Here is a 27,228-nt window from a genome sequence, read left to right on the forward strand (position 1 = left end):
GGAACGCCTTAATTTTAGTGCAAAAGTGGAGCTTTGCACTCCATGTTTTGATAGACAACATGATTCACCAGAGTATTGGGATGCTGGTAGTTCATAATATTAGAGATTTCTCAGACATTTACAGAGCTTACAGTATCGCTGTTCTTTTCCCAGTCAGCAGATATTTTATTTATGGCCGCTGAAATCCTAATAAAACGAAAGCAGTTCAACCATGACAGCGTTTGTATACCTAGATACACTAAGTGTATACACAGAACAAAATAAGTGTAACTGAGAAAAATTACAATTGAATAATGTTTTCAATTTGAAATTTTTTTTCACATAGGACAGAAAATTTACTTTACCCTGTCTAGCAGAAAGCTGACAACTTAAGTAGTAACACAATATCTAACTATATTTGCTGCCCTAGCATGATCTGATTTTGTACGCTTCCTCAATGCAAATTAATTCAGAGAGATACAACTTTCATTTCCACAGAAAAATTGATTTGCATCCCAGCTCTGCATAAGAACGTTATGGCTGATGCATGGGCTGAAGTCAGCAGCATTTAGAATGGGAATGTGATATCTCTAAATTCATTCTGCTGTCAAGAGCAAAAATAGCACACACGTAAAAAGGTCTTTAGAAGCACTTTATCATATTTACGTTTTTACAAACACATGCAATAATAATAATAATAATAATAATAATAATTAACATGGGCTCCTCGTTTCCTGTGGACAGACTTCATAAGACAGTCATTTTTACACAACAAAAATGTTGAAATATGAACAGACCCAGCAGACACATGATGACACTGAATCAGCATTCAGATGTAATTAAGTATTAATCAGAGAAAAAACACACAAACCATGTCACTAGTGGTGTAATATGTACAAATATGTTCAGCATTCAACTAAATGTACAAAATGTCCAGCAGCAGCACACGCTGCTGGGGTAAAAGACAGTAAACAGAGTGAGGCTGAGTGGTTCAGTTCTTTCCAGTTTTGTGATTAGACAGGATGTAAACAAACCTTGAAGACAAATCGTCATGTTGCCCTCCTTTTCCACACTCTTCATACATACACATGCACACAAACATACCCAGACCCACTCTTTCTCTCTCTCTCTCACACACACACACACACACACACACACACACATATATATATAATCCCTGTTTAATGTGGCTGGTCCACTATTAGTCTTCACTCGAGTTCCATCAATACCTTAGTCTCATTGAAAAACCTTTACAGTAGACAAGGACACTTTAAATCTTCTGTACATAAACTCCTGTAGTGTTCACAGTGTTACCTGCATCATTAGGGTAATCCGGTAATGCCTTATCCCCTGCAGGTCTAATGGTAGTCACTACACCAAGCTTTAACTAAGCCATATGGGACATAATGAGGGCTAAATTCAGTCTTAATTAGACACTGAATAACGATGCCTTATTCACCCAACATCGCCTGACTGAGATAAACATACACCAGTTAGTAGACATGCTTGGCAGTACTATAGGTTTCAGTAAAGTCCATCTAAGAGCCATTCTTTGCAAGTGTGCACAGAATCAGGCCATTAGTCCTGACAAATGAAGCTCACAGTTTTCTGCTGCTGTAAAATGTACCGACGGTCTCATCTGTACTGTAAACAATGTTCCGTGAATAGAGTGCGCCTCCGTACCTGGGAATATTTCTCTCCCGCAAGGAAGAGTTAAAAAGTCTGCTGCTGTTAAACATACTGTATGGACATAAAAGTGTATGGTTTATGATTTATGTGGATGGGAAGGCTTCAGAGCCTTGCTGTATTCGGGCCATTGCTCAGTCTGAATAATGTCCCCTCTTTAAAACGAGTGTCACATTAATGATCCCACTCTGCTTACCAAGGAACAATGTACAGTCAAATCTTACCACTCACACGCACGCATGCATGCATACACACCCTCAGCAGCACAGAATTTCAATCTAGAAAAAAAAAGGAACTATTTCCAATCAGAGCTCTGATGAATACGGCTGTCAGGAAAAATGTAAAAAAAAAATCTTAACAGAGCAGAGCAATGGCATGTGGGTGCTCTGTATAAATATTTCTTCTCCTTTCAGACTCAGAACTCAGGACTGCACAGGAGAAGGACTGGTTGGAACAACGCCACTGAACACAAGGGGGCAGGATCACACTCTCACTGCAGGTCCTGTATGGGCGGTCAGAGGGACCTGAGAGCCGCAGTCATAGTCTATATCCACTGTGTGAGAGCTGCTGATCAGTCTGCCATGAGAGTAGCCTCGTCTGTCCACGTGTCTGTCCCGGAAATGCTGAATATAGCTCTGGATGAGAGAAGAAAAAGAAAAAGAAAAAGACAGCTATTTATAAAGAGGAAAGGTCTACAAGTAGACATAGGGATAAAAATATTATTTAGAAACAAGTTTTTCATAAGATGTGATGATGCATTGCAGTGGAAAAAAAAGAAATTATTGGTATTGTTGCAGTTAGAAACAGCAACACCAATGCCAATGATTCAGTAAAATGCGGTGAATATACTGTAAGGACATAAAGGAAAAAAATTAATTGGAAAATAAGGGATGGAATCAAAACAGAGTTTACCGGCGAGAGTACGTCTCCATCATAGCGGCGCGTGGGGTTGGGTTTCCTGCGGTACGTTGGGTCTTGATGCTGGGATTTTGCAGGCGGGTTGGTGGTGTGAGGGTTAGACTGGGGCGGATGGTGGTACTTCTGCTTCTGCTTATGCTGTTGTTGTTGCTGCTGTTGCTGTGGAGGTTTTTGTTGTTGCTGTTTCTTCTTTTTTTTCCTGCTCTCCCTTCTCTCCTCTTTCTGGCGAATCTTCATCAGCTGTAGCCGCCTCTGCTGGTGACTGATGAACACTTTATAGACAAGAAGGGAAAAGGAGAGGGAAAGAGGGAAGGAGAAAGGGAAGGAGAGAAACCAATAGAGAAAGATTTAAAGCGAGGAAGAGGAAAGTCATTCATTCCTAAACAAAATAAGGACAGTTTGGAAAAACAGAGTACTGGTCATAGTGAAATATGGAGTGGAGCGAGAGAGAGAGAGAGAGAGAGAGAGAGAGAGAGAGAGAGAGAGGTGAAAGTCAAACTGATTCAGAAGAACAGCTTACTCGTTTTCCACACCAGTTCATACCATCCATCACACAGACACATAAAAAAAGACGTTTTCCCATTCATTCATTTCAGTTTTGCTAAAAAGTAAAGACACTAAGCTGCATGTACGAGTCGGATTTCTCTCCCACTGATCCGCCACCGCGATGCCAAACAAACGGCTGAGTGTTTTGACACTTTCTGCTTCTTCACAGACCCAAATCAGCATTCACATTCTGTTCCTTGTCACTAATAGAGGCTTCGGGATTATTTTTGTCCTTTCACTCACTCTGTTGTGCCTCGACAGATATGGGCCCCATCTGTCAGAGAATTCACATAATGAGCTCCCTCTTTCGAACACGCATGCACACTTACACAGACACAACCCTCCTAGCCCATGCTCATATTCTCCCCCTTCTTGATCAATGCCCCTTTTTCCTCCCCCTATACACAGGGGCCCCAGCTTGTCACTATGGCAACATCCACAGCACCACTGAAGCATCCTCCCCACACACACACACACTATATTTCTGGGGTCATGTGAGTCAATTTGCGTTGTATTTTAACATGCCTGCTTTCTCACAAAGACGGGCCACAGAAACCTTATTTAATACTCAGCAAGAGAAGGGGACATATTTGTTTGATCTCACACAGCGCATTAAGCTCTTGTTCTTGTACGCATCGTTTGTACTGATCATGCAACAATCGTGTAGCACATAATCCACCGACTAAAAAAAGCCTCACACTTTGTACCACATGCTTCACATCACAATCCTCCCACCAAGTAACACTCTGTTTGTTGCTGTAGTGATTTTCTTGGGAACGCCTCCAGCACCACCAGTGCACATACTGGTGTAAAATATAGTTTATTCGCAGATCCCAAAATCCTAGTTCAAACCACAATGCACCTCTCCTGGAACTGCATGTAGCATGGGTACATTGAAAATGTAAAACTGCCAACATGTGTTAACACCTTGGCTGTCACGGCTTTCATCATTTACCATACAACTCACACATACTGTACAGTACAATAGTGCTACATACCACAATTTCACACATATAATATTGGATTGCAAATATACTCCTTAAACTATTCATTGCTTGTGCTGTTATGCAGTTTTGCATGTGGTGCAGGTTTTGCCGTGCTGCTGTCTCACGGTGCTGTCTCATGTTGTGCTGTGGTCCTGAAGGACCTTATGTTAAATCCAGTGTACCATTGTACACATGGTCTGTACTAAAGATGTCAAAATGAATTTCACTGTTGAATTCACTCACATACAGTGGAGGGAAAAAAAATATTTAGTCAGCCACAAATTGTGCAAGTTCTACCACTTAAAAAGATGATGAAGGACTGTAATTTTCATCATAGGTATACCTAAAAAATCCAGAAAATCATACTGTAGGATTTTTTTATGAATTAATTGGTAAATTCCTCTGTAAATAAGTATTTGGTCACCTACAAATAAGCAAGATTTCTGGACCTGTAACTTCTTTTTTTAAAAGCTCCTTTGTCTTCCACTCATTACCTGTATTAATGGCATCTGTTTTAACTTATAATCAGTATAAAAGACACCTGTCCACAACCTCAAACAGTCACACTCCAAACTCCACTATGGCCAAGACCAAAGAGCTGTCAAAGGAACCAGAAACAGAATTGTAGACTTGCACCAGGCTGGGAAGACTGAATCTGCAATAGGAAAGCAGCTTGTTGTGAAGAAATCAACTGTGGGATCAATTATTAGAAAATGGAAGACATACAAGACCACTGATAATCTCACTCGATCTGGGGCTCCATTCAAGATCTCACCCCGTGGTGTCAAAGTGATCACAAGAACTGTGAGCAAAAATCCCAGAACCACACGGGGGGACCTAGTGAATGACCTGCAGAGAGTCGGGATCAAAGTAACAAAGGCTACCATCAGTAACACACTGTGCCGCCAGCGACTCAAATCCTGCAGTGCCAGATGTGTCCCCCTGCTTAAGCCTGTACATGTCCAGGCCCATCTGAAGTTTGTTAGAGAGCATTTGGATGATCCAGAAGAGAAATGGAAGAATGTCATATGGTCAGATGAAAACAAAATAGAACTTTTTAGAAAAAACTCAACATGTTTGGAGGAGAAAGAATGCTGAGTTGCTTCTAAAGAACACCATACCTACTGTAAAGCATGGGGGTGGAAACATCATGCTTTGGGGTTGTTTTTCTGCAAAGGGACCAGGTCGACTGATTCGTGTAAAGGAAAGAATGAATGGGGCCATGTATCGTGAGATTTTAAGTGAAAACCTCCTTCCATCAGCAAGGGCATTGAAAATGAAACGTGGCTGGTTCTTTCAGCATGACAATAATCCCAAACACACCGTCCAGGCAACGAAGGAGTGGCTTCATAAGGAGCATTTCAGGGTACTGGAGTGGCCTAGCCAGTCTCCAGATCTCAACCCAATAGAAAATGTTTGGAAAGAGTTAAAAGTCTGTGTCGACCAGCAACAGCCCCAAAACATCACTGCTCTAGAGGAGATCTCTGGAGTTTGAACTCTGAGATGAAATTTTGTTATTGACCAAAAAAAAAAAATTCTACCATAATTTGCAAATAAATTCTTTAAAAATCCTACAATGTGATTCTCTGGATTTTTTTTTCTTATTTTGTCTCCTATAGTTAAGATACACCTATAATGAAAATTACAGGCCTCTATCATCTTTTTAAGTGGGAGAACTTGCACAATTGGTGGCTCACTGTACTATATACACTACCAGTCAAAAGTTTAGACACACCTTCTCTTTATTATTTTCAACATTGTACATTAATCCTGAAAAGTTGGAATTATGTAGGTAACAAAAAAGTGTTTATTTACATTATATTTTAAGTTGTCCAAAGTATATTTATATATTTAAAAAAATTGCTTTGATGACAGTTTGGCACGCCTCTTCGGATCTACAAGGTAATCACCTGGAATGGTTTTTATTTCACAGGTATGCTTCCTTAACATGCTTTAGACCATCAGTGGAAGGATGTTTACAGAGTCATGATCTCCATTAGTGCTACTACAACTACTGTAATAATCTATATTATGGCAAGAAACACGCATCTAAGTAAAGAGAAAAGACAATCCATCAAAAAAAAAAAAACTTGCCCTGACCCAGAACTTCTTTTGCTGCAGAAGATAAATTTATTAGAATGACCAGCCTCAAAAACTCCTGATTTACAGCACCTCAGATTAGAGTCTACATAAAAAAAGCTTCTGCAAAATGTGGTGATAGCAGCAGACATATTCCAACACCCTCTTTTCGAAGTCAGGTCTTCATGATCAAATTGTGGTAAAGAAACCATTACTTTGGAAGATTATTTTTTGAAATGCTGTTTCAGATGACTGAGCCTCCAGAACACTCGATCTAAATCCAGCTGATATGATTCGGGATGAGTTGAACCAACGAGTGAAGAAAAATCAGCCAACAAGTACTCAACACCTCTGGGAACTCCTTCAAGATTGTGGGAAACCCATTTCAGATGAGATGATTAAGAGTATGTAAGGCTTTCATCACAGCAAAAGGAGGCTATTTTAAAGAATTGAAAAACTTGTTCTTTGGTATTTAACACATTTTTATAGAAAACATATGTCCATATTTGTTCTGCCATAATTTCCATGTCTTCAGTATTAATATTCAATGATGAAAACAATAAAAATAAAGAAAAAACAATGATTAAGAACGTGTGTCCAACTTTTGACTAGTACTATTTGTACATACACACACTATACCATGCACCAATCAGCCATAACATTATGACCACCTTCCTAATATTGAGTAGATCCCCTTTTGCCACCAAAACAGCTCTGACTCTTCAAGGCATGGTCTCCATTAGACCTCTGAAGATATTTAAATTAAAATTTTATTTGTCACATACACAGTAATACACTGTACAATATGCAGTGAAATGCTCGACCACCCGTAATAAAAGCTTTTTAATAAGAAATAAATATAAATAAAAAAAAGCTAGGATAGAATAAAAATATTCTGTACAAATAAAAATATTCTGTAAATGAAATTTTAGTGTAAATAAATAAAAATGACTGAGAGGTGTGCAAATATGCATGAAAGTGTCTTTGGTGTCTGGCGCCAAGCTGTCAGTAGTAGATCTTAGTAACTGTAGATAAGTCCTCTATGGTCCTCCATAGTTGGGACTTGTTTTTGCAGCAGCTCCCTAGAAGCTTGATTGGATTGAGATCTGAAGAATTTGAAAGACATGTCAACACCTCAAACTTGCTGTATTCCTCAAACCATTCTTGAACCATTTTTGTAGTGTGGCAGAGAGCATTATCCCTCTGATTTCCATGAAGACGTGTACTTGGTCAGCAACAATGTTCAGATAGGTGCTACATGTTAAAGTAACATCCACATGAATAGCAAAACCAACGCTTGACTAGCAAGACACTGCCCAAAGCATCACACAGCCTCCGCCAGCTTGCATTCTTCCCATGGCGCAAGCAACACGTTACATACACATGATGTAAAAAATAATTCATGATACATCATAACCAGGCCACATTCTTCCATTGCTCTGTGGTCTGGTTATGATGCTCACATGCCCACTGGAGCTGCTTTTGGCAGTAGACACAGGTCAGCATGGTGCTCTGGTGGGTCTGCGGCTACATTTCCTCTTACACAACAAACTGCTATGCACCGTGTGTGTTGACACCTTTCAACCAGGACTAACAATTCCTTTTTTAACAATTTGAGCTACAGTAGTTCTTCTATCGAATTGGACTGTTTGCCAGTGAGCCACGGCCACCCCAGACCTTGTCACTGGGTCCACTAGTTTTCCTTCCTTTGACCATTTTTGGAGGTCCTTACCACTACAGATTGTGACGATCCCACAAGAGCTGAAGTTTTGAGTTGCTCTGACGCAGCCACTTATAATGTTATGACTGCTATACATTGCTGAATCCTTTTGGCGAAATAAGCCTGTTGCGGTAAAACATTTGATACCATTTCTTTACCTTATCTGCATAATTGAATTGAATTAAATATGAAGAAATGGGGGGATTGCTGAAGACTTTTGCTCAGTACTGAATTTTAACTTATAAATGAATAATAAAATGTGGGACCTTTAACTTAAATGTACACAATCCTAAATTAAGTAAATTTATACTGAAATGAATTTTTTTCAGTCTTCTTGTACATAAATGGACGACAGTAAAAGTTGACTTAACAGAACTCCAGCTTAGTTGGAAAAACACAATGATTTGGCAGCCATAGAAATCCTCAGGCAGCACATGCAGCTCAACAGTGGCTCTGGCTCAGCCAATACACAGGATGCAGCAGAACAAGTTCTCTCTCCACAGGGCCAACATCAAAGTGAATAATTAAGTAGGACAGTCAGAAATAGAGTATCATTATAGTTCTCTCCTCATCTAACCACACTGGCCAGAAGTACTATGTAGTCCATATTACATAATACATTTAAAAACCCTGAGGAAGCAACATCATCAGTGAAATAGCAGTCCTTTATCATTGCTGTTAGCTCTGCATGCTTGAAATGTACAGCCTGATTCTATGATAGGAAACCACTTGTATCGCTTAAATGTTTTTTTAAATTATTAGATCAACCATACATTTAAACATTCATAAATGTGGTAACCATAAGACACCTTTTTGTTTTTACCATGGGTTCTTGCAAGCCCCTGAATGCATTTTGTTATTAAATAAGTAAAGGGATCATATTTAGCATAGAATGAGCAACGACACAAAATGCAGTAAAGTTGCATCCATGAAAATATAACAGAGCATTAACAACATTCTAATATTTTACTTGCACAAATCGATAGTTTGGGTAATGTTGTATTTTACAATAAAACATTTCACAATAAGAGAAACGAAAACAGAGCATTTATTTTCCCCCTTCCCATCAACTCTAGGACATTCAGAAATATCTTTCTGTTGAACTAATCCAGATATTTCACAGGAGTGATTGTGTTCAGGTAACTGAATTCATCTAAGCTTAAGGGGCAGTGGTAATGTGACAAAGGCTTAAGGTGATTTAAATGTACTTGACTAAAAAAGTTTTCATAATGAATGACACAAGGCATTTATTTATTCACTCATCTTCTATATCTTCTTATCCTGGAGCCTATCCCAGGAGACACAAGGCAGGGTACATCCTGGACAGGGTGCAAATCCATCACATGGAGCACGCACACACACACACACACACACACACACACACACATACACACACAACAGGCATTTTTGCCATGTCTGGATCGTGGGAGGAAATCTGAAGTACCCGCCAAAAACCCACCAAGCACAGGGAGAACATATAAACTTCATGCACACAGACCGAGGTGCGATTCGAACCCTTGAACCTGGAGGTGCAAGGCTACAGTGCTGACCACTATGCCACAGTGCCACCACACGGAAAGGCATGAGATAATAAATAGTTACACATCAATACAAAAATATTATTTCTCAAGTATTTTAAAGAATGCTATTTTAAAGTAAAGATCAAAATGCTGTAAACAGATTGTTGTGAAGGATGCATTAACTGTTTTTGATGGCTTTTGTCTTTTATTAACATACAGTACACATTTTGTAAATGATATCAGTGTAAAACAAATACAACCGCTATCATGGAATTCTTCTACCTTCTTCAAGATGTTGAATTCTATTATTGTCTGAGCAAATAAATAATAAAAAAAATTTATCAAATAAAAATTAAAAATAATAATAAAAAAAAAAAAACAATGGTCATTTATTCACTAACTCCTCTAGCAGATGTGCAAAATTGATTTTGGTCCAAGATAAGAAACTGAAGCTCTATAAGAACAGTTCGATAGGTGTTGAACCCTACCTTCGGTGTGCGAGTATCCGTCTGCAGTCACCTTCCACTGAATGAGGACGCCCAGCAGGGCTAGCACAGGCCACACCCCCATCACCACCCACGTGTACCAGCACACAGGCTGAGGCGGGGCCACTTTCACCCTTTCATAGATGTAACGTGTGAGTGCAAAGAGCTCCACAAAATAATCCACGGTGACAGTGACGACGGCCGAGCCAAACACGGCTGTGGAGAGTGTGGTGAAGCAGCGTTGCCACTGCAGCGTCAGCACGGCGAACAGCATGCCTGAACCAAGCAGCACACCGAGCGGCAACCACACCGTGCGTGGGTGGTAAAACTCCTCCAGCACCACCAGGGACGCCAGTGCCACCAGCAAGCCCAGCAGCAGGCCCACCATGAAGAGCCCCACACTGCGCACCAGCATGGTGACTAGGCCGCACAGCGTGCCGATGCCCAGCCCGATTCCCACACTGGCCTCCACGCTCAGCTGCGTGTCCATCACTCGCTCCTTGTAGCACAGCATGAAGATAATGATAGAGCCGAACATCAGGCCAGTGAGGAACATTACAGCCTTAAAACAGCGGTAGCCTAAGAGAGAGAGCAGAGGTGGACTTACAACATATTATTCAAAAACATATCTAAAAGCAAATTGCACTATATATACACTGTATGTGTGTGTATATATATATATATATATATATATATATATATATACACAAACACACAACAGATGTGTTTATTTAAAACTGATATTCCATAAAAATGTGTATATCAATCAAAAAGATGTTTGGGTTATGTTGTCCTATGCCAACAGGGAAATTTTCATACCAGTTGCCCAAAAAAAAGTAAAATGTATTATATCTTATTATCCTTATCACAGCAAAAAAGTTGGAGCAAGAACATAGTTATGGGCTTTCCTAAGTTGGCTAACAGTATCAATTTAAAGCACATTTTCCCCCAACCCTAGTCCTTAGGTACCACCTTTCCTGCACTTTATATTACATACCCTGCTCTAACACACCTATTCTAATTAACTAGGGGCAGGGAAATTACCAAGACCTTGTATAGACTGCTAGCCCAAATTGGAAATTTGGCTCAACCAGATTTAAATCAAATCAGTTTGAATCAGATTACTATTGTGAAAAGGGGCAACATAAATAAAAACTTAAGTGAAAAAAAATACATAATATTTTTGCAAATCCAAAGCAAGTCCATAGGTGATTTAAAAAATTGGATTTATAAAGAGGTGTCCATTACATCACCCGCAACGTGACAGAGAAATTCAAGTCCGCACGATCATGTAGCGTGGAGATGAATCCACGGGGAACACAATAGAAGAAATTGAGACTGAAATGGAGAACCATAGTCCCTGAATGTAGAATGAGGTAAAATGTGATGTGACCATTCTTAACTGCTATGTTGTAATCTGTCTGTAAGTTTGTCATCACACAACACACATGATACAATTATACCCACACCTTCTTTGTTTGTTGCCAGAGCAACTGATGCAGGTGGACAATGTGTTGACTTTGGGCTTCCAGTCTGAACAGAGCCAAATCTGATCTGATCCCTTTCAAATAAGTGTGGACAGTCGGGTCTAAAGATCAGATCTGTGAAACTAATCGGATTTGCCTACAGCCTGAGTGCGCCTTAAGTAGACATGACAGGAGGTACTACAGGACCAGGTACTACAGGACCATGCTACAGTTCAGAGAAACACAAAGTGAGATGATAAATGCTTTATCTGCTATTTGTCACTTCCAACCTTTCCTAGTTTTATTTTGACTCTTTGGAGTAAGATTTCACAAGTCACGTGATAAAGCTAATGTAATGGTCAGAAAGAAGCACTCGCCATCATCATTATCAAATTCAGAGGATTATTAAGCGTACATCTTGTGGCAAAACATTAACACCCATGAGGCTTAATCTATTCACTGTATAAATGTTTTTTTCTGTCTGTGCATAGTGAGTGTGTGTTTCTCCTTCCAAACACACTTAATTACCCTATCTTACATAACCAACTGATGTTAAAAGGATTAATAAAGCTTTGTGGTTTGCAAAAAACACCACAACCGTCTTGTCAAATCAGCATGCCATGCCACCTACCAAAGAAGCAATAGATGATGCCAAAAAGGCAGCACATGGAGCAGACAACAGAAGGGACAACTTCATAGCGCCGCTCGATCTCCTCGTCACAGCTAAAGATATCACCGCTCCCACTCTGAGATGGTGGGGCGAGCTTAAAGGCCAGCAGCTGGGTCGTAGAGGTCATGATGATCACTTGGGGGATCTTATGGTGGGCAAAGCTGAAGAGGGCAGGAACAGTGGGGTCAGCTTGGTCAGAAAAGGTCAGAAGAAATTTCCCATTCAAGAAGTTTTACCTGAAAAAAGACAGAAATGATGTTAAAAATAACAGCAATATTTATTAAATATATGTTCCAATTTCATTAGGAAATCTCATGTTAAAATAAAGCCTTCTGATTCATTACATTATCCAACACACAAGTGCCTCTTTCTATGCTGTCATAATGCTTTACAGCTTCCTAGAGAAAGAACTTGTTACATAATGTGACGTGCAAGTTAAGATCTGTCCCTAGATCTGCATCCTTTTTCGGAGATGCCCAATTTATGTTCCAACTTTCCAGATTTTTTTGTTTCCAAGCTGACATGGCACATCTCACACCATCGGATTTACATTTTACTGATCACATTGATAAATCATTTACATAAGCTGCTCAAACTAGACAAGGCCAGACCACACAAAGTTTATTACCAGCAAACACAGTTAATATGCATATTGCATTGAGGTAGTGATTGTTGTTAAGTACAGAACACATCTGGGGTGTACTTCTTCCACATGACCAGCATTTCTATGATGTGCACCAGATCCTTGAACAGTATAAAAATGCTGCTAAAGATGATGAAGAAATGAATAGAGTATGTAGAGGATAACACCATGGTGATGCACTGGGTTTGAAAGCTTTTATTCGACACCTGTAGGTGATTGCTTTGTATTAGAGCTGCAAGACATGGACTAAAATAGCATTGCTATTATACAGCTACACACTGCAAGTGCAATATACGTGGCTATTTAATGAAAAGCACTGTGCAAAAACTAATGTGTTAACTTTAAAAAAAAAAAAATTAAAAAAAGGATGCACTTATTTTTTGAGATCACACACAAAAAAAAACATCTGGAAGTCCTGCAAGTATGGAGTGTTCAGAGATCACAATAAAAATCAAGATGTATTTGGTCTGGTATGTACTGGTCATGGCTATGCCAATATGGTAGTAATAAAAACTAATATCATGCAGCCCTGCTTTTCATTTCTGAAATTCTAGTACAGTGCACAAAGATCAAACTTATCAACATCACAATTTTTCTTAAAATGTAACAAGTAATAAAACAAACACCCTAATTTTAGTCTTCTAGGATTCTATGCTTCTAAATTTTCTAACCGATAATTCTTTATCTATTCTGTTAGGTTCGGCAATCACATGTCAGCCTGAACACTGGCAATTCGTGGGGGTTGAGTGCACTGCTCTACACCCCAGTGGGCTTGTGCATAACTCCAACACCATCATCAAGTATGAAGATGATACCACAGTGGTAGGTCACATCAGCAACAATAATGATTTAGCCTACAAAGAGGAGATCCAGTGACTAGCAGCATGGTTTTCTGCCTGTAACTTCATCCTTAATGTCCACATCTTGGCATCATAACACCTAATTTTTGGTTTGGAATGTGAATCAACTTTTGCTCCCAATAAAAATGAAGAAAATTCCCAGTATGAAAGACACCTGTTTACAACCTCAAACAATCACACTCCAAACTCAACTATGGCCAAGACCAAAGAGCTGGCAAACGACACCAGAAACAAAATTGTAGACCTGCAACAGGCTGGTAAGGCAGAATCCAATAGGTAAGCAGCTTGGTGTGAAGAAATTAACTGTGGGAGCAATTACTAGAAAATGGTGTTTGTTTTCAGACATTTGATTTCTTTTACATTTGCATTTGTTATGTTTTGTTTCACATCTTCTACCGATATATTAATCGGGATTTCTGTAACCACTCCTTTTATAAATTTCCTCCTGTTGGCCTTAGAACATTCCACTTTCTTTCTAGACATACAAGACATACAAGACCACTGATAATCTCGCGAGCAAAAATCCCAGAACTACACGGGGGGACCTAGTGAATGACCTACAGAAAGCTGGGACCAAAGTAACAAAGGCTACCAATCAGTAACACACTGCGCCACCAGGGACTCAAATCCTGCAGTGCCAGACATGACCCCCTGCTTAAGCCAGTACATGTCCAGGCCCGTCTGAAGTTTGCTAAAGAGCATTTGGATGATTCAGAAGAGGATTGGAAGAATGTTATATGGTCAGATGAAACCAAAATAGAACTTTGTGTTTGGAGGAGAAAGAATGCTGAGTTGCATCCAAAGAACACCATACCTACTGTGAAGCATGGGGGTGGAAACATCATGCCTCGGGGCTGTTTTTCTGCAAAGGGACCAGGACGACTGATCCGTGTAAAGGAAAGAATGAATGGGGCCATGTATCGTGAGATTTTGAGTGAAAACCTCCTTCCATCAGCAAGGGCATTGAAGATGAAACGTGGCTGGGTCTTTCAGCATGACAATGATCCCAAACACACCGCCCGGGCAACAAAGGAGTGGCTTCGTAAGAAGCATTTCAAGGTCCTGGAGTGGCCTAGCCAGTCTCCAGATCTCAACCCCATAGAAAATCTTTCTAGATCCCTGTTTTCCAGCGACAGCCCGAAAACATCACTGCTCTAGAGGAGATCTGCATGGAGGAATGGGCCAAAATACCAGCAACAGTGTGTGAAAACCTTCTGAAGACTTACAGAAAACATTTGACCTCTGTCATTGCCAACAAAGGGTATATAACAAAGTATTGAGATGAAATTTTGTTATTGACCAAATACTTATTTTCCACCATAATTTGCAAATAAATTCTTTAAAAATCCTACAATGTGATTTTCTGGATTTTTTTTCTTATTTTGTCTCTCATAGTTGAGGTATACCCATGATGAAAATTACATGACTCTCTCATCTTTTTAAGTGGGAGAACTTGCACAATTGGTGGCTGACTAAATACTTTTTTTATTCGACAAATGACTCTTTCCCAAAGTGACCTAAAAGCATACAGAACTACTTAAAGCTTGTAATTACTAGAGAAAGTAAAACACAAGTGAACTGTTATGCATAATGCATTATCTAAACTGAAAACCAACATAACACATTTACTGAAGATGCCCTAAACCCTACAACATTTCCTGCGCAAACACATCTTCTATAAAGATTTAAGATCTTGTCGCATTAACATGTGGTAGAAGATCCTCTTGCAAAGACAGCGAGTATAGACAACCCTGAGTGTGTTTGCGTTTCGGGGAATGTATTTAGAAGGGGTGTCATATTGATCAGTGGGAGCATGTGCTTCAGTGTATAGATCTGTCACATCAATTTTGCAGTGGTGTGTGTGTGTGTGCGCGCGAGTGTGAGTGAGAGCCCTTGTGCGCTATCTCTACTGATATAGGAGTTTAGGAAAGGCATGTTCTCAACAAGGACACAAACACGCACACACATAAATGCACTGTTGTGTGAGAAATATACCACGCCTAAAAGGACAGTTATGTTCACTCTAATAAATGCTGTTTCTCTCACTGACAAGACAGAGCTGTTGCAGTGTGACTTGAAATACCCTGAAAGTAAGAGATAGAAGAGAAAATAAGATTCTAAGATTAGGCTCTTTGAGATGTCCTTCTTTGATCTGGATCACAAAGTGTCCAAAGGCATGATTCATGCAAAAAAAAAGGTCTTTTTTTGCACAAAAAAGAGAAAAGAAAGCTCACACAACCATCAAAAGTCTTCATGTACAAGAAAATCATACAGGTGACAGAAGCACAAGAATAACCTAAGGAAAAAACGGCCCTTTTAAGAATTCCGTCTTCGTTGCTCCATCAGTGAACTGGCTGTGAACTGCAGCTGCTTTAGTCGTGTGTATTTTTTAAATGAGCAAACTCACATCTAATTTCTTGTGTGATAACGAAAAAAAAAAAATCGAAGCATTACATTTACCCGGTTTCGTGTCAGGTTCATCTAGCATAATTATACTTATGAGTCAACAGTGCAATTATGCTTTACAAATATAAAGGATAAAATTAGTCAACGTGGTGAATTTTGTTCTCTGAGGAGATCATTAGGACTAGAATATATTAATCCGATACACTTTTTGAGAAGGATGCTTAGCAATGTCTAAATGCTGTGGAAAAAGAAGCAGGAACGTTTAAAAGTAATTAAGTAATAACTATACAAGTACTAAATATAATTTTCATGACTGTACACATACAATAGATGACTCTGGGGTAGCGTGAAAACATCAAATAAACCAAAAGTTGTAGCATAACCATAATAAGTCTTACTTCCTGTCTGTTGTCATAACAACTGCAGCATTATGGGATGCCTTCAGTTATACTGCACTTAGCAAACGAGAGAAAGGCCCGCCACCATGGCAACAGGTCTAGAACCAATCAGTGCTTTAGCTCACCTTGTGTTTCTCTTTTCTTTTTTTATGATCAGCGCTCACCCCTCCCACACTTTCCAACACTCAAGGCATATAAACAAGGTAGATAACAAAGCAATGCTGAAATAAAATATCCTTATTATTATAAAAATCAAAACAACGATTAATTTTAACAATATTAAATGCAATCAAAATCCCCAAAAGATTAAATAACAGAATCTTTTCCTATAGCAAACTCTTACAGGCGTTACTAATAAGAGCCCAGAAACCAAAAAGCAAGACCTCCATCGCTATGAAACCTAATCACTTCACTTGTTCTTTTCCAGTAATCTATTCTAGCTCTTTTGCTCCTCGGCAGGCTACAACAGAGAAAACATCAGTCTCATCTGCAGCATGATTGCATGTCAGTCATAATGAAGCACAACAAGCCCTACTGAACATGAAATGCCTGATGCATTTCTTTACATAATGCACTGAGGAGCACCGAGAGGAAGTTTCAGCAGAATGACACCAGACTGTGTGTATCTGTGTGTTATGTCCAAAGCCACATGATGTAAATGAGTCATGTGCACTGTCTCACACAATAGATAAGAAACATTTCGCAGTGGACTAGAGATGATACACTCATGTATACAGCAAATCAGTCATATGTATTAGTACTAATGGCTGGAAAACACATACTGTGTATGCTGTCTGAAAATCAATCAATTAATTATATAAAAGGCGTGGACTAAAATTAACCACATAACCTCAAACAAGAGCACAGTATCCAGTTTCATGATGATGCTCATTCCTGGTGAAGAGTAAGATGAGATCATTTTACTGTTGCGTGTGTTGGCCTGCCATAATGGCAATTATACAGACCCTATATGGTGAACATATAGTGAAGTGGATGGCACTAGGGATTTAAACGAACTTGAGGGTAGATTTTATGTGAAACACATGGGAAAATCATGACTGTCCTGATTTGACGAAGTTTTAAAACAAAAGTAAAAAAAAAATTACATTTTAATTTTATGATAAAATGCAATTAAGTTTTATAAGAGATAAAGGTTAATACTACATCTGAGAATTATATGCCATATCGCTCTTGTAGAAAAGTGCTTGTCTAAATTTGGTGATTCGTAAACATTCTATGGTGATTTGATTCAATATCCTCATAACATTCATATATTTTTTTTCTTTTTAAAAACAAAATGGTTAAAATTTTGTTATTAGGTTGGTTTGTCAATAATTCTCTTATTAGTCTTACATTATGCGGAGTGCCTAACATTTCCCTAAGCTGTTAGAATAGAAATGATATTTAAACAAGTGTGTCAAGATAAATGTATGTGTACGACACATAAAAGCATCCAACACTTCTTGTTACTTTAGAAAAAGAAATGCACCACTGCAAATTATACTGTAAATGCATTTCTTGATTCCTGCTGTTACAACACAAATTCTAATTATTTATAATCTGGTAGCATGTTGGAGTAAAAGCAAAGTTGTATTTAAAATGGAATTCAATCAATTATTACAGCAGTCTGCTACATATAATACGAGTAAGACTCTTAAAGACTGGCTCCAGTATTTTATCAAACTTACATATTTTTCTTATTCTAAACAAAGGCAAGAGTTGGTGTTCAATCGATGCTCTTTGCTGTCAGTTTTTATAATTTAAGATGAGTGTACACTGTGCTGACATCTACATTTTAGACTAATGCACTTCACATTAACCACAGCGTCATTATCATACTGGTCACAGAGCAACAGCCAGCATCCGTGAATCCAGACCAAACACAAATCACACTGTTAAAAATGCATTCTCAGGTAATTGCTAATGTAAAATTGAAAAAAAAAAATACTCCTTGTAAACATGATGTACAATATAGAAACATATCCAGCATCTATAAAGACTTGGATTACATAAAAAACAGAATTATAAAACACTATTCATTCGCATTTATAAACAAAGCACGTAGAAACAAAGTAAGACTGGACACTCAAAATGAACTGCAGAACTTGCAGAAAACACTGACTCACTCCAGTTTTTCAAGCAGACACCAGATAAAAGCTTCGCTTCATACACTGTTGTCTCCTTATTCTGTAGCGAGCAGCACAGTACAGGTTTTCTTGGCATCAATGGCTTGGAGAGCGGATAAGTGACGGAGGGATCCTGAGGTGAAATCTCGGAGTTGCTGAGAGGAGTAAGTGTGCATGTGTGAGATACAGAAAGGGGTGCGTGTGTGTATGTGTGTGTGCGCAAGTCTGAGCGACAGGGCCATGGCTCTGTTCAACCTCGTTAATCCTGTTGAGAGCTTCTGCTCCAAAATCCATTAGCACTGGAGGGCTTTCCCCTTCTCCTGACCTGAATGAGATCAGCACTCTAATGGGTGTATCTACATCCAAAACTCCGCAGTCATGATTTTTTTTTTTTCGGTCTTTATTTGTGTAATATGTGAGATATACAGTATGTGTTATATACAGTGTATATATATATAAAAGAGTGTGAGTGCAATTTAAAAAAATAATGATAATCTTTAAGCACAAATGTAATCATTCAAATTTATGAAACATTATATATGACCACCTTTTTATGAGAGAAAAGCCTTTTTAGCCTCCTATACAGCTGCCTACTTAATAAAAGGAAACAATACTTATAAAGTCAAACAAAATCCTTTTTGTAAAACATTAATTAAACGCAAAAAGGTTTAGAAAAACAAAATATAAAATTCTTGCTTTTAGTTTATCTTCTTGAAATATCAGTTGAGGATTTTGAGGATACACACTGCTGATCACTGATCTTTCTCTAAGAAAGTGAAAACTACCATAAAGACAACGTTTACATTTATATCTATCTTTCTATCCATCTTATAAATACATATAAAGAAGATTGTTTATTAAAAGTAAAATGCCGAAGAAGATTAAAGAAAAAACATTGGTATGATTAAATCTCTTTAAATTATAGAGATAGTGTTTAATACAATGCTTGCTGTATTTATTTAACAATAATTATTCTTCTTTCTGCACTGTTTAGGGAAATCTAGACCTGCACAATACATGTAGTAGCTGCACAAGGTTTGATTCTACTGCAAGGTGACATCATGCGTTCCATCCCCAACAATACCACAGACATTCCTCTCTGAAAGATCTAGAGAGTCCAAATGACTATGCTGTCTGGGGAAAGAACAAGACATCAGAGCAAATCGATTGTGGCCATCTGTGATCTCATCTGTAGAAAAATGAAAACTTGGAGATCTTTTAACTGTCTCAGCTGCAATTAGAAAAAAATAAATAGAATGGGAAATAGTAGCCTTATCATTCATTATAGTGGAATTAATAGATGAAAATAATGTATTTAAATCCATGTGAATGTTGAGAAGGAATAATTACAAACTAACCATCTAATGTTCTATAGATTTAACATTATGTGGCTAAACAAGTATTGCCAATGGCAATTTCTGACAACATGTACAATAAGTATAAGCTGCTGTAGAATAGACGGTAATTTTACTCGTAATGTAATATTTTCATTTTTCACTATTTTTCAATATGACTATAATACAATGCTAGTATTATGTGTACACAATCATCCAAAGCCCGCTACAGTGATGAGGAATGCTTCTCATTACGTAGGACAGAACTTCATCTGAAGGAGGGTAAGGATCTTTGTCTTCCTGTAATGGATTTCTGTAAACACTGCGCCAGATGCTGTATGTGTTTGTGTCTCATCAGCCATCTGATGGCTAATAGGAGCAATCACCATTAGCACTTGAATCATAATCAAGCTTTTGAATGCTTGTTCAGGGCACATAATTGTCCTGTATCCCAGTTTTATGTTCGAGCCCAAGCTTTACTACAGAATTCAGAAGCTCACACTGAGCCTTGCGTTGCATCTGATCTGGCATCGGATCTGATTGAGAGGCCCGCGTTTGACCCGCAGACAAAGCTCCCAGTAGACAGCTGACAGGCAATTGGAAAAGCCTTTGCTAAAGAGGAAAAAACAATCATTAACTAAAGGGACAGTTAGGAGCAAAGATGTATTGTTCCTTTTATCAAACAACTTTACTATTGACACTAACCATTATTATTTCATTACTTCATTAGGATTGCGCTGATCACACATAACTAGATTTAAGATCTGGACAGTTTTGCAAGCAACGAGCCAAGAGTTTAATCTTTTATCTTCATGTAAATTTAAGTTGACAGGGATGGCAAATAATGCTATTGTGGTTGAGGTGTAGGTCTGTGGGGCATTTTTCGTAACATGCACACACACACATGCACACCCAAATGACAGAATGACCCCTGACATAAACTTTGTGTCCAAATTAAATGGCACAGTGGTTTTCCCCAGGCTTCAGCCTGATACAGAGCCTCTATTGAGCTATTCTTGGCCTTGGTATCTGGCAAGTCTCTTAGATCCACCGGAGCACAAGAGAATAGTGTAGGGAAAGCTGGCAGGGAGAGAGGAAGTCACGCAAGAAAATAGAAAAGATGGACAGAACAGCAAAAGAGGGTAAAGTCAAATAGAAAGGGGCCCCAGCTAAGTACAAATGTGTGAAGATAACCTAAATGTTTGCCTGAGCTTCGTTATTCTCTTCTGCCAGCTCTGTAAATAAATTCTAAATTCCAGTTGGTCAAATTGCTGCATCCAGGCAATACAGCATGAATGGATGAAAAAAAAAAGATCCACTGAAATTTCAAATAGTATGGCAGAGAGGCTGAGGGCTAAAATAAGTTAGGTTTTCTTCTACAATGTAATAATTTTTTTTTTTGCTTCGGCTGATGTAACAGCAGCCTCCAAACTGCACATTTCAGTCTTTAAAATAATGATAAAAAAAAAAAAGTTAAAACCGAACCCTTCAGGTGCTTTATAAGTCGGCATGAAAGCAACCGAGAATATAAAAATATGGACATTTAAAATATGGTAACACACACTGACTCCTAGACTCATAAAAAGCACAGATGAAGTGATTGACTAAACTGTAACAATGTCCCCTAAAACCTTGGTGCTTTCTATTCTTAAATCCAACTGGTCAGACGATTAATTCATTTATTATAATGGCATGGGTCAGACATAGTAAAAAAAAAAAAAACCATAGACTGTCCCTGCAGAAAAATGAGCTAATTTGTTTCCTCACACATAAGTATAAATGAAAATGAGTCAAATAAATAAATAGTTACAAGAGTGCAGAAACTGCTTCTTTATAAGAGGAGCAGACTAAGTAAGACAAAGCTATATCATATGTATAGCTTGTTGTCTATAACAGAACACCCTGTCAGATTTGATACCTTATTTTTTTACAATTTCTAGCTATTTAATTTAAAATGCAGCTAAATATCAAGTTTGGATCAGAGCATCATAGTGCACAGAGGCAAGAGAAGACAGTATGTCAAACAGAACATACACAAACTGAACCTTCACTCTGTGGTTATGTCCAGCATAGAAGGACACTTGGTGTTATGCAACCAATTACATACATAAACAATACCAGAAGTGAAATACTGTACACATTATATAGAGAAAATGCAACATAACTGTAGTTTATAGTAAGTAAAATGAGAATGACGTCTTTAAATCACAAATCAAATCGATGCTCCTCCTTCCATTCTTCCAAGAGGAGCATCAATGCAAACGAATAGTGAGAGGGATGGTGAGAAGGAGTGCAGTAAAAGGGATAATGGGATTAACACTGACTTACTCTCACTCCTCAGCTTCATCTTCTTTTCACACCTGTGCCTCTCCTTTGTCTCTTTTAGGTCTCTTTTTCTCAGGCTTTCATTTTCTCCATTATTTGTTCTCTCTCCTTCAGTCTTTGTTTAATCTCTTCTCAAATGAAATCCAAAACTGGTAGGTGTACTGTACTGTAATGTAACATAATGTGAGGTGTTTCTCTAAGGACCCCATATGCTGTCTTTATCCCCACATGTTACATAACTGCTTTTATTAAACCAGACATTGACTGGATTTCATTCAGCCTCACTCTCCTCATTTTCCTCAATTAATACCCCTCTTCATGCCAGCATGGGTGTTCACACATCTGTATCTCGTTATCTCCTCACAGAATAGCTTTTTATGAGCATGCTGTGGTAATGAAACTCTGAATGAATTTTGGTAGAACACCCAATCACAGAGCAAAACACACATTTTTTTTTACAGTTACAGCAATGTACAAGTGCTCTGTGTTTGTGTGTAGGTGTGTCTATATATTTATATTCGCGTGTTCAATTCAAACCAGGACTTGTGATGAAATTTCTTGTGAATTAGGGCATTAAAACTGTCTTCAAGGACAGTACAGCGATGAGACTCCTAGCCGCAGTAAAACATTTAAATAGTGCAAACGTTTTTAAATAGGCTGTACATTCAAACATCTGGATGCATGAAAATCTTGGCCAATGTGGCTCGGAGGCCACTACAGTCATTCCCATGAACATTTAGCATGTGGCGCATCTGATCCTAAATAATCAATGGACAATTTACAGAAAAAAAAAAATCATCTGACTGTGAGACCTGTACACAAAATCATACATGATCACCACTTGCACATCACAGGAACTCAGCTGGAAGTTATCGCCACATTTCTCATATAGTGCTGACCTTGCTCCAAGTGATTTCCATGTCTCGCCCCTTACATGAGTTCCTAGGAGGCCAATGCTTCAAACACGAGTCCAATCATCGCTTTGGTGTACTAAGAAAACTTTCTACGCTAGTAAAACTCTTTGATAATTGCATTAGTGCAGAGGGGAATTATATAGAAAATTAATGGCAGTTAGTTTTTTTCTCAGAACTGTCTGTATGAATACATATAAACACACAGAGAGGCCCCAAAAAATAATATACACTTCAACATGGAAAATATTTGCCTCCCTTTTGACAGGCACATAATAGCAACAACGATGGTGAGACTACCGACATCTTAAGAGAAAACAACACTACGCATTGCTGCCATAATTCAATTAATTTTTTTTTTTTTTTAATTTAACTTTTTATGTATGTAGCACCTTGATCCTGGAGCAACTATGCTTTGGCTTTTATAAGCACTACATCTCAACCCTAGTGAACACTTACAGGCAATTTTGGCCAATCTGTTAGACAGAGCTCTCTAGTATCATCATCAAAACACCCCTTAAGGGAATACATTCTGGAAAAACAGCATTTATCCCACCAGCTCAGTTCCAGACACAGAGAATGCAGAAACAATACCAAGAAACACTGAAGCACCTTACCTACACTATTTTACTTTATAAACTTGTATAAACACTATAGGAACTATAATGCCCATCTGGGAAACTAATGAATTATTGTATTTTGAGCACACTTTCCTCCACAGATAATGCATCACCATTAATATTTCCAGTAAAACTGTATAATGCATATTTTCCAAAAGAATATGAAAAAGTACCTCAGTATCAATTTTAACACTCAAGTTCCACAATCTTCAATTTTTTTCTGTACTATCCCAAGTTTGGTTTAAAGTCCATCAGAAATGGGTTTATAATTTTATCACAGAAATGATGTTAGGCCGCTATATCATTATCCTGCCCAAGTTCCCTAAGGCCATTTGCTAGTCAATAAATATGCAGAGCTCAAAAGCTTTTAAATCTTTTAAGCAAGGTTGTGTCTCTAATGTAATTTAATTTGCTGATTTTGCCATGAAATAATTGCAGACAAAGTAGATTCTATTTAATTATTAATGACTGGATCTCATACTTCTCCAATATGACATGATTGTGGAAATCAGACAGCACCTCTGAACTTTTACCCCAGAGACTCCAATACAAGTTACAAGATTAGATCTAATGCCATGCTTATTGTTGTATTATCTGACAGAAACTAGGGATGTGACACAAATGTGGCATTTGCATTATCTATGAATTCATTGCTTTTTGTTTCTATGAGTACCTGATAGCCCCCTGATGACTCGATCACCACCCTCTGGTGTTTTTCCCCCTTTACCCACATCATGCTAATTAGCAGTTAGCAATGAGGTGCAAAGTGAAAAATTACTGAGAAAGTGTAATTAAAACAGCCCTCTGCCCATCACAGCGCTGAGAAAGTCTTCTACAGTTTGGGTGAGAATGGAACATCAACAACCTTCTAATGCTAGTTTATACTAAGATTTTAATTAGGCTAATGTTAATGGGAACCTTTTATAGTTTTACAACGGAGTGAATTTTTTTTACCTGTTTAACCATTTCTATTCTGCATTATTTCATTACCTTTATTTACAATTTATCTTTAAAAAATCATGTTAATGTAAGTCTTTGAAAATCCAACTAATGCAATTATATTGCATTCTGCAGTTATCCTTAGTAACAAGCTAGAAAGTCTAACAAGCAGCATGTTTCCCTTAAGTGAAATGTACCTAAGGTCTCTACTGACTTAAAATCTACAAAATATATAAAGAATTTTAAGGCACAAAAGTTCAGTACAGCTCATGAGGTTTGCTGTGAGCAGTCAAAAGTAATAAAATCATAAATGAAAAAAATAATTTTGGAAGAGCTTAATATTTACTCATTCAGAATCATCTCTCTGACCTAAAAAAAAAAAACTTTACCTGTTTCACATTCCACATTCATACAGTATCACATTCAGACACATAATGTTTAGCCTGTCATTGTTCCATTGAAAAGTACACTTTTTGCATGTCTTTGTTACTACTGAGCAAACTACAGTTTATAGTGTATGCATCCATTCATCAAAGCAAAGAGAAGCAAAGCCAGTGATAAGGGGATCTGGCATATAAGCAATCAGCTTGAATAATTGAATAATCATCAGACTCATCTCAATGTGTTAAAAGATGAAAGGCCATCACATCAGTAACCTTTGTACTGAGCTGGTAAAGCCAACTCATCCTTTGTGAAGAAACCCACATCTCAAAAGGTGTTGCTAGCAATTAAGGTGATGCTCAGGGCTATCAAGCAAGCAAAAGTAATATAAATAAAATCTTCCAAAAACATCAGATAGGCAAGGTACAGTGACATCTCAGCATGCCAGTAAAAGCTTAGATGCAGCATTCTCCTGTGGTGTCCTACCATTAAAGATATATTTATCCTTAAGCTAATGTGTGCATTTGATTTGGCAACAAGATACCCTTCCTGACACAACCCTTTCCATTTTATCCTTATTTGGGACCCATGGTGAGAGTGCATTGAGTTGTGCCGCTTGTGGGGTCCCAATTGGGAAATCGAACCCAGGACTTCTGCACGACAGACAGAGATACTCTCACTGTAAATAATGTACGTTACATAATTAGACATTAAGGATGACTGATTTAACCTTACAATTACATATTAAAGGGTAATTATTCTTTCCAAGTAAAACATGCACACAATAAAATGTACCATTTCAGTTACAAGGAACTATTTGGTAGCTTTATGTCCAAAACTTTATTCCCGAGCTTGGCCTAAGCAAGCAATATATATTTTCTGTAGGAATTTATCCTCAGTGCCTGACTCATTACTGACCAGAAGAAGAAAAAATTGTCAGCAAGGTCTCCAGTCTCTATTATCACATCAGATGTTCTGGCAGTTGACTATGTGGAGTAAATTAGAATATAACCATTTTTAATGGAGGAAAATTCCCTGTAATGTTGGGTCAGATTTTCTGCCTGCCTGAACACGTGACTTGCTCACAGACTGTTATTTCTACCCAAGTTCAGCCCTACTCCGAACAAAGCAACATAAAAAAATGACATTGCATTCACGTATCTGCATCCATAATCAAATTAAATCAATGAAAGAAACAGACAAAGTGACTGCAGATTTAAGTGACTGACATCAGACGGGATTGCCTGGCTGCAGAACACAACAGGATATGGAGCGATGAAACAAAAGGAGACATATCACTGCTGAGAGAACAATAGTAACAACGCCTTCAGGTGCTCGTGGGTCATTTTTACCAGCTCTACAAATCAATAGGATTATTGGTTAACCGTGTATATGGATGCATACAATAAAAATCAGTCCTGGTTATTATCTTTTTAATTGTCCGATAATGCTAAATGCAAATAAATAGATCTCTTGTCATTAAGCCATCCCAGGTCAAAATTCAAAACAACAAAAGCGCAGCTGAAACCAGTGAAGTGCAACAGCGCTTCTGATCTTTATCTCTCTCAGATATTATGATGCATGAAAACAAAAGAAGAAAATAATAACAATAATAACTTACCCCACCTCCTCCTCCTCTTCCACTGCCTCCGCTCATCCAGGAGTTGTATTTTCGTCCTCCTTGTCGTCTATTCGAGTGTAAACCTCAGCATCGTTTTCCCACTCCTGTAATCCTGTCTATCATTTAACAAAGCGCTATTTCCATTAGGGAGAACCATAACAGGTGAATTTCTCCTCTCTCTCTCTCTCTCTCTCTCTCTTTTCTTTCGCAGTCGCGGTACAGAACCAGACAGACGCCTTAGCGTTTATATGAAAGAACCCAAACGTCTTGGCTTCTGCTGTGAATCATGATTGGGTTGAACACCTAACCCCAGGGACCGGGTCTGCGCGACCCCGCTTCCGTTCAATCCAGCGGGTCGAGTTCAATACAGTCGCTCACGCGCTCATGGCTTTGTTTGGAGTGTACCATTTGTGAGACAAGAGCGGGGGGGAGGAGGGGTGCGAGAGTTGGGGAGGGGGGTTGTCGAGTGGTTGATGGGTTGGATAGATGAGTGGTGTCATTATATCGTTTTATACACAGAGTCAGACAGAAAAAAAATGTATACACGCTTCAAGGAAAGAAAGACCTGTATAAAATGTTTTAAATAAAATGTATTGCTATAAGTTATAC

General features: G+C 38.3%; 1 protein-coding gene across 2 annotated transcripts; it reads right to left on the reverse strand.

Annotated features, from left to right (window-relative positions):
• Window positions 1-616: 616 nt before the first annotated feature.
• tmem198a (transmembrane protein 198a) lies at window positions 617-26,954 on the reverse strand. 2 transcript variants are annotated; one of them, XM_053496759.1, is made up of 5 exons: window positions 26,625-26,954; window positions 12,017-12,291; window positions 9,923-10,498; window positions 2,578-2,855; window positions 617-2,300 (listed from the first exon to the last, which is right to left on the reverse strand). In XM_053496759.1, exons 2-5 carry the CDS (start codon window positions 12,180-12,182, stop codon window positions 2,148-2,150), a joined length of 1,173 nt encoding a protein of 390 aa, XP_053352734.1. In that variant the 5' UTR covers window positions 12,183-12,291; window positions 26,625-26,954; the 3' UTR covers window positions 617-2,147. The 2 variants fall into 2 exon arrangements, with proteins under 2 accessions (XP_053352734.1, XP_053352733.1); XM_053496758.1 differs by having other exon boundaries at window positions 26,620-26,954.
• Between the last annotated feature and the right edge of the window lie 274 nt (window positions 26,955-27,228).

The sequence above is a fragment of the Clarias gariepinus genome, chromosome 5 (assembly GCF_024256425.1).
Source record: "Clarias gariepinus isolate MV-2021 ecotype Netherlands chromosome 5, CGAR_prim_01v2, whole genome shotgun sequence".
Lineage (NCBI taxonomy): Eukaryota > Metazoa > Chordata > Actinopteri > Siluriformes > Clariidae > Clarias > Clarias gariepinus.